This window comes from Coccinella septempunctata, chromosome 1 (genome assembly GCF_907165205.1).
Source record: "Coccinella septempunctata chromosome 1, icCocSept1.1, whole genome shotgun sequence".
NCBI classification, from domain to species: Eukaryota; Metazoa; Arthropoda; class Insecta; order Coleoptera; family Coccinellidae; genus Coccinella; species Coccinella septempunctata.
In genome coordinates, this window is record NC_058189.1 from 51,716,061 (window position 1) to 51,725,117 (window position 9,057).

The 9,057-nt window shown below is 35.9% G+C and overlaps 1 protein-coding gene across 2 annotated transcripts; it reads right to left on the bottom strand.

Moving 5' to 3' along the window:
• Nucleotides 1–915: 915 nt before the first annotated feature.
• On the bottom strand, nucleotides 916–3,209 carry LOC123322944 (GPI mannosyltransferase 4-like). Of its 2 annotated transcripts, none has more exons than XM_044911033.1 (3): nucleotides 3,053–3,209; nucleotides 2,064–3,003; nucleotides 916–1,992 (listed from the first exon to the last, which is right to left on the bottom strand). In XM_044911033.1, exons 1-3 carry the CDS (start codon nucleotides 3,153–3,155, stop codon nucleotides 1,101–1,103), a joined length of 1,935 nt encoding a protein of 644 aa, XP_044766968.1. In that variant the 5' UTR covers nucleotides 3,156–3,209; the 3' UTR covers nucleotides 916–1,100. The 2 variants fall into 2 exon arrangements, with proteins under 2 accessions (XP_044766968.1, XP_044766970.1); XM_044911035.1 differs by having other exon boundaries at nucleotides 3,060–3,195.
• Nucleotides 3,210–9,057: the final 5,848 nt, after the last annotated feature.

Genomic DNA, 9,057 nt, shown 5'->3' on the forward strand with positions numbered 1-9,057 from the left:
TGGTCCGGAATAAACTATTGTTTTCGCTTGTTCAACTAACTTTGATTTTATTGTTGCAAAACAGTATTTATTAATCAGCTTATTATTTGTGTTTCCGAATTGACTCATAAAATGATCTGCTTCTAAGAGAAAAGTTTGTAATTCGTTAGGGTTACCATTAAATCTAGGTAATAATTCTCCAAAGTATTTCACTGTATTGAGATCTATCACAACACAATTTTGATTGGGAGAGGTCATTTTCGATTTTTTCTTGGTATTAACCGAAGTATTAACTTTAAGTGAATTAAATTGTTCAATTAACGACTCAATGATTGTAGATTATATTGAAGGAAAAAAAATGTTCAATTAATAAATAAAAATGTGGTCCTTATCTTTTGGTCCAGGGATAGGAAAAAAAACTGGGATTATTATAACAGCCTAACTTACTTGTCTTCCGTTTTAAACCTCGTGTCTGGGATGCTACTTCCAAACTCCTAAGGGTGATCTTTGAGGGTAACTAGGTGTGGATCCAGTCCGGGTTGGTTCTCCTTTTCTTTTCAGGAATTCAGCAACGCCTCTTGATTGAATCGGTCACACCAGTGTCGCTGGAGATTTTGCCTCGCACCAACACAAATCTCTGTTCTTGGATTTTTACTCAAAGAATTGAAATTCACGTGTACACCTGCTTTTCTTTGGGATACACTAGTAAAATCCCATCCTCGTCACCAATTATATTTTTACGCTCTAAGTTCACTTTTTTAAAAAAAAACTTTATTTCTCGAAGCAAGTTTATTTCAAGCAGGTCTGAATGATAATGAATAACAAAACTACATTTCTACCAGAGAAAAGCGAAAACTGCTGACTAAAAGCTATATGAATATTCCTCGAACTCTACTCGAGGTTGTTTACACTACTCTAAGGAATGCTTACGCCTAATTACCATAACAATATACATATTTGGAATGCTCAGATTAAAAATAGTGCCAAGATTAGAGCCCATCAATCAGTAAGAATTCAATTGCGAGCTTAAAATTGCAACTGGAGTAATAATAATAATCATCTTAAGACTTAAAAAGTTGTGCTTTACAAATCATTCAAAATCCCCGATATGGTTCAAAGTCTCATCTTTTATCCAGCGAGATCATCTTATCACCATGAATAAAGTATTTCTCGGAAATTTCATACAAATCCAACTCGAAAAATTCCACCAACTTAGCAACAAACATCTGAGCCTTATGAAAATCACTGAAAATTCCAAAATCAAACACCTCTACAAGATCTACATAATAAGCCATAATTTTCGGCAAGACCTCAATGACAACATGCGGATAAAAACCCTTAATCTTGGTCAAGCCCAGATTGGTACCTCCGATCAATCTCTGCATATCAGAGCTGAGACTGCTGGGGATGAGCAGGTACGTTTTGAATCTACCCCTCGACATTCTTCGAGTATTATAAACAACCTGGATCTTTTTGGTGAGGAATTCCAGCTCTCTAGATCCCTCGTCGTAAACGTGCACCCTTTGCTTATAAGCCTCCATGTCGCTGACAAAATCCTCGATTTTCAACGTGGTCTTCCGTTGAAGCAGGAGAAATTGGGGCAACATGTAATTGTGGCTAGAAAACAAGTGTATTTCCACCGATCTGTCGTACCTCCCCGTGATGCTCGAGAGGTGGGACATAGCGGAGACGACGCCCCCTTGGTGCAAGTAACCATAGAATATCATGAGGGTGAAGTTGATCATCAGCCAGGTGCCATAGAAAATGTTTGACATTTTATTCACCCTTGTAGCCTTGAACGAAGTCGGGTCTGCCTTTATTATGTCGCTTTGTTTCTCTGGGAGAATTTTGGTACCGTAAAGGTAAACTAACGGAAGGAGGAGAGGGATCAAGAACCTGGGTTCTTGGTGAGGGAATAAAGATAGCAGGGATAATGGTAAAAGCGTGGAAACTGTCATTAGACCCTTAATGCTTCGAATCAAAGGCAGGTAGCTGTATTTGCTTTGGGTGAGCCTAGAAATGAAACACATGTAAAACATTTCAGTTTGTCGTACTGGTAAAATAACTATATCGGATTTTCTCACCTGTGGAAGTAAAATCCGAGGTTGTATAGATGAGCCACAGCGAGTATGCTGAATAATAAAGGCATATTAACAAGAAAGTGTAAATATTTAGGGTGTATACCGTGTTGCTTTAAATTCTGCACATTAGTATTGTATTTAAAAAAATTCCAGGGGGTGAAAACGAAACTGTTGATGGAAACATCCAACATTCCTATTTCACCCCAAGAAATATACCCGTAATAAAATGAATCTACGAGTACAACAAACAATAATACAGGAAGGGCACAAACAACAAGTGCTAAAATCCTCAAGTGGAAATGGATGTTACTTATGACCCTACTTCCTATACCACGATAGAGCCAGAAAAAAATTGGCATCATGGAGTAAACTAAAAAAGTAGGGCGGTTAAAAACACCAATAACAACGATCGAGCTTATCTGGAAACAGTTCCTCAAAGAATCAGTCTTCAAATAGAGATTCAACTTGTGAAATTTCGCCCTTTCCGGAATGCTTTTGGACTTGGAATATCTATATTGCACATATTCCTTCTTTCTCAAGATTTGATTAGAAAAAGTGAGACTTTCGGAGACATAATATAGGAGCATTGCAAACAAACACATTTCGAAAGAGTTGGAAAAAGTCCGAGTGCCATAAGTGAAGAGAACGTAAGAAGTGGATAAAATAACCAGTCTAGATTTACACTTTTCATTGTTGTTGCTGCAAATTTTGTACAGGGAAAAGTCGACGACAAACGTGGTTAAACACATGAACAATCGGGGGATTAAGATGGCAAAATATGAAGTTAACATAGGGATGCCTAAAAAGACTTTGGTAATGTAGTCCAGTCCCAGCAGCATCTTGTAGCACATACCCAAAGTGAAGTATGGCAAGGCCATGCTTCGAATTGGGGCGGTGGTATTGAATTCCCATGTCAGTTTGTGTTCAACGTTCAAGAATTTACCTATAAATAAAGAGGTTTATTCCGGAGCCAAGAAATTCTGCAGGCTTACCGGCTACAACTTCCACGCTTTGAAAAAATTCGTCTGGGTGTATATAGCCCATAAACGGAATGAATACCAGTAGAATTCTAGCGGCAGCATAGTAACGATACATGTTTTGAACGCTCTCTACATTGAACTTTCACACGGTTATCTGAAATGTGGTTGATATCAGGTTAGGTTAGGTTAGGTTAGGTTAGGTTAGGTTAGGTTGTGGTTGATATCAGGTTAACGGGCCCCTTTGTAGAGGAAAGTTTCCCTCGAAAAATTGCACCTGTTCTTTACAATTCAAAAATTTGCAAAGAGTAAAAACTGTTGTTTCCCTTTGCTTTTTTTGAATGAATTGTTTATTTGTTTTGTTTGACAGGGGGGTAATGCAGTGTTGCCAATGGTAATTTAAGGAAAAATCCGAAATATCTGACAAAAAATCCGAAAAAATCCGATGCTTCCGTAATTTATTCCGAAAAAAATCCGCTCGTTCATCGAACAATTAAATAATTAAGAAAACAGATAAACAATTTTCTATTTTCAATATTCCAATCATTTTTTCAATGTGAAAAATCTTCACTAGCCTTTTTGAGCTGCGAATATGCTGCCCTCTAGTGGTAGCTGAATTTTGTACCAGGTCTAGAACACCGAATACGTTATTTATTTCATTACCTAAACATAAACAAATACTTTTCCAAAAATCCCCATCGATCCCGCTTGTATAGTTTTTTTATATGAGGTCAAAGCTCGCACATTTTCGTAAACCTCAAGAAACTTTGCAGATCGTACAATTCTTCACAAAAAAAATATTCTATTCGTGAGAAAGTCGTATTTTAAATTACACGCACACAATTTCTCTGGTTTCTCCAGTTCCCAATAGGAATATTCCACGATATATTTCGACCAATAAACATTGAACTAAAGAAAGTTCAATGCCAATAAATTATAACGGGACATCTAGTGGACGAAGCCTCTACTATTGATTTGAATTATTCAATCATCTAGTGGCAAGAGCCTCAATAATTGATTTGAATAATTCAATTTCTTCAGAAATTCTTTGAAACTGTAGAACATAAAAAAAATCCGAAAATATCCGAAATATTTTTAAATCCGAAAAAAATCCGCGAGAGCTAAAAAAATCCGCAATTCGGATAAAAATCCGCCGATTAGCAACACTGGGGTAATGTTTGGTTAAGTCATAGTATTTTGTTATAGTAGTTACATTGAACTCCCATAGAGTTCAATGAGTAGTTATAACGCTACGTTGCGTTGGAACTATTTTCTTTTTCATCTATTTGCTGTTTCAAGTGAATTCATTTTAAGAAATTTTGATAAAATGCTAGCATTTGATTTAGATTTTCCAACGACATTCCAATTTTTGAAGTTCTAGGAAAGACTCATAAGAATTTATAAATAAAATGAAAATTTGTTAAAGCGTACTTGATTGCGTGAAAATAATTTAAAAATGTTATAGATTGTATACAAAATCCAGTTTTTTCAACTCTGGTCGGTGTATTTTCATTTCGTCGTGTTACATCTCCACAATCAACGTTCCCATTTGAATAATAACTTAATAATTCACTCGCTGCGGTTGATGATTACTTTTCCAGACAAACGGCGGCTTTTATTGGGTGAAAATATGTTGTCGCAACGACTTAGACCTGGTTACATTATAAATCTTCACGTTTTTTTAATGTAACGAGGACATTTTCTCACGAACAAGAAAACATATCCATCGAAGGACCAATTTTTTAGTGAAAAGATGGGATCTCTTTATGACCTTTTAATAATTTGTATCCCTTGCTGAAAAACTTAGGGCGTATCCGAAATAAAACTCAATAATATTTTTATCGGTTTAAATTTTATTGGCCTATAAATCTATCTAAAAATTTCTACGGTTGTTAATAGTGATAATGTCATGCAAGATTAGTAAAATCAATTAAATTCAGCTGAAGCTAACTCACAAATACAACCCTTAAAAATTCGTTATAGGTATAACCAGCTCCATTTTTTTTCTAATACAACAAAAAAGCGCTTCCACAAATCTTTTCCATTTTGTTGTAGTTGGAGAGGCAAAAGGCGCCGTTTCTGTCACACATTAGCGTATTTACAAACAAGTATAATTAATAGATATTGGATGCAACCCTTCAGAATTCCCATATGGTTTTTAGGCGCCACCTATGTCATCGGCATAACCACAAAGCAGGTCTTTGGGCTGAAGAACCTGCTGCAATTAATCTCGAAAGAGAATATTCCTTGAGTGATTACAAGAAAAAAGTTTCATAAAAATGGGACTGCAAACGATTCGTTTTCGTTGAATACTATGAGAAAAAAACTTGAAAAAAATTCGAACTTTAACACTCTGTATCTCGAAACGTTTATGGGACTTTTTTTCTTGAAATTACTTAAGCAATACTCCCTCTTCGCTTGTACCTCCAATTTAAGAACACTCTGTATAAAGTATCATCATGACAATACATATTTCGCTAGTCCTGATTAAACCCTTCAAGAAATATAATTTTTAAGTAGTGTAACGTGGTTTACTCGGAGAAACCTAATCTCGAGCGCCAGCTATTCTTTTCAATAGGAAGAATAGCAAACCTACCAGAGTAGCTGCTAGCCGGAGACAGAGCTCGCTGTTATCTAGGATGGTAGCGACAACGAAGAAGTCAAAATCGAATTATGTAAAAGTTTATTCACACCTTCGGAAACTAATTATATGTACAAGGGAGATATGAGTAGATAGGCAAAGCGGTTTCTGGCCCACTTCAATGGCGACTCAAGAGTAATCCGACAAAGTATGATTCGGAGTACTTGAACATTATGTGGTTGGATTATGAAATGTTATACTGGTGTGTTATTAGATTGATTGATGAATATTTTTCAGAGTTAGATGAAAAAATCGTTGTTTAATTAAGGGTGGTGTCTCTGTGTGCGTGAAAGGAAGAAGCTATGAAGGTGGTCCATGATTTCGTATAATAGATAAAATTGGAAATGTTTCTTTGTTCCTTTGACAGAGGTTTTTTTTTTCTCATCTGTGGAGATTTTCCGAGAAAACGTTTGGGTCTTTTATTGTTTAAATAAGGGTGTCTTTGCATGCCAGAAAAAAAGAGCAATAAAGATCGGCAATAATTCAGTATAATAGATGAGATTCCTTTGACAGGGTTTTTTTTCTTATCTATGAGGATGTTTCGAGAAAACTATCAGTTTGGGTCTTTTATCATGAAATGACAATTATCTGAATTAATGGTCACTCTTTTACTCCCCAATATACCTGTGGATTCTCACCGTAATAAAAATGTAAATTTTACCCATTCGAAATAGTTTTGGTGCTATAGGTATTCGAAGATGTCAGTCTGCATTCCGCATCATGTGATAAGAATGACAGGTTTACTCATTTCCTTTGTCCCAAAATTGGTACATTATGACCGCTAATGGGGGCTGAAGGTTTATTGTGTTTAATGACAAAGGGCGGAGCTATCCCTTAATTCTTCTCGATACACCTGTCGAGTGGCGTTTCTCACCGTAATAAATAAAAGATTTAATTGGTCTTCAGTTCAGATTCGTTTGATGCAGATCTTTTATAACGAAAACAGTCTGGTTATTTTTTTGAATGGTAGGAGGGGCTATGATGTTGAAAAAATTGTAATGGTGAAATACATAAAACGTTGATGAATTGTATGTTCATATTAGTCGCCGTCGACGTCGCCAGAGCATTCGACAGAGTATGGCATGAAGGATTAATATATAAGATGAGATGTGCTGGATATTCGATCAAAATATGCAAGTTGATCAGGAATTATCTCAAAAATAGAAGATTTTACGTAAAAGTGGGAGGAGAATGCTCCTCAACAAGAGATATAGAGGCTGGAGTACCCCAAGGATCAGTACTTGGGCCACTTCTATACAACATATACATCCACGATATTCCGAAAAATCCAAGAACCATGCTAACGTTATATGCTGACGACACAGGCATAGCAACTCGACACCGAAACCCTGAAATAATAGAACGAGTTCTACAAGAGTCGATTGACGAAACAAATGACTGGTGCATAAAGTGGAAAATCAAGCTCAATGGACAAAAGAGCCAAGCAATATTACTACAGAAGAGAAGACTGCGACCCACAACAAAACTGGATGTTGACGGCGAAGAAATCGACTGGAAAAATGAAGCCAAATATTTAGGAATAACGCTTGACAAAGGACTTACCTGGAAAAATCATATCAAACAAGCAATCGACAAAACGAAAGCAGCGATGAATAGACTCTATCCTCTGATAGGAAGAAGAAGCCACATGTCGAAAGAGACAAAATTGAAGATAATCAAAGCCGTTGCTAGGCCTCAACTGACTTATGGATCAGTTGCCTGGGGTTTCGCGGCAAAGAGCCATATCAAAAGAATTCAGGCCACTGAAAACAAGCTGCTACGATGTGCAATAGATGCACCTTGGTTTGTCAGGAATAGACAGATTTATAAGGACCTGAAATGGGAAACCATAACGGAATTCATGAACAGAAAAGCAGAGAAATTATTCGAAACAGCGAAAAACCATCCGAATCAAGAACTCAGGAGACTAGTGGACTACTACCCAGAGGAAGACAAAAGGAGAATGCGAATTTACCGAAGGAGACCAAGAGATCAATTAAAAAGAGATTAAAATAACAACAGAAACTTATTGAAAATTTCAATAAAGTGTTAATCCAATAGAGGATAAACACATAAATCCCAGCACGATAGTGTGCGAGAAGAAAACCGACCAAGAGATTAACGGTTTATAGGCAAATGCCCGGAACCAAAATTCAAGAAGCAGTAGGGTTTTTAGTGGGTCTCGAGCCCAGGAGAGTGAGAAACCCCACACTGTTCCCCCTCAGGAGATGAGGGTGGTTCGTCTGTCTTGCAGATTTTCCCCCTGCTACACCAAAAAAAAAAAAAAAGTTCATATCAGTTTTCAATAAGAAATTGTTCAGCCTTACCCGAGGAATTCATACAATACTACTTCTGAAATATAATGGCTGAATATTCAGTAAATGATATCGTTTGGAAATATAAACACTTCATCCAATACATCATCGTAGCAATAATAATAGTAATATCAATTCTGGTGCTTATAAAATATTATAATAATAATAATAAATTGGTTAAGCCATCTATTATATGTCAGAAGTTCAAGTTTCATATTGATCATATTCAATGTCTTAGTTGTGGACTTACAATCTTCTGTTTCGGCAAAAGAATTCAAAAAGATTGTTTAAAAATGGATGCCGAAAGAAACAGTTTCATTATCGATGGAAGAATATACTGCTGTCCACTGAAACGCATAGGATGGGGACTAAATGTGGACTCTGTTGATGGAATTGCATGTTCAAAATGTGAATCCTTTGGAAATTGCAGATGCGATTGTGTAACTTATCAGTATATGAGACAAAATAAAAATTGATAATGCATAGTATGATTTTATCCTCCTATTCATCCTATTATATTTATTATTATTATTAAGACTTTCGCATTGGTGACTTCACACGCTTCTCCAGAGCAACATTCACTTATCTCAGATATCAAAAGGATTATGCTCTAATGTTTTTTCACATTTTAAGGATAGATAAGATGAAGGTAGCTGAAATGAAAAAGAAAATATAAACTTGATACATTACTCTTTATTCAATCTTATATGTCTAGATGAACATTTTAGTTTTAGAAATCTATGTTTATTATGAAAAACATCAATCCATTTATCATTTGATCTTTTAGCAGTGTCACACAACCATGTATACAATTTCTCACAATTATTTATACTACAGATTCTCATATTGTGCGCATGGGCAATGCATTCAGGTTTTTCCATTTCAAATTTCGGACATATCTCATTCCCCAAATTGATCATTGTAACAGTAGATTTCGATATATTCATTAAGAACTTGTATTTTGAAGCCCTTTCAGATGAACAATATCAAGGCCAACCAATATCTTGTTGAATATGTTACAAGTTCCTTATAGTCAATGAACCCGTCACTATATTACATACTGA

What these genes read in the sequence shown, in the direction of transcription:
- LOC123322944 (XM_044911033.1), bottom strand. Translation starts at nt 3,155, where the DNA reads ATGTATCGTTACTATGCTGCCGCTAGAATTCTACTGGTATTCATTCCG. An exon ending in AAGCGTGGAAGTTGTAGCCG is followed by an intron (nt 3,004 to 3,052) that starts GTAAGCCTGCAG and finishes CTTTATTTATAG; the next exon opens with GTAAATTCTTGAACGTTGAA. An exon ending in CTCGGATTTTACTTCCACAG is followed by an intron (nt 1,993 to 2,063) that starts GTGAGAAAATCC and finishes TTTCATTTCTAG; the next exon opens with GCTCACCCAAAGCAAATACA.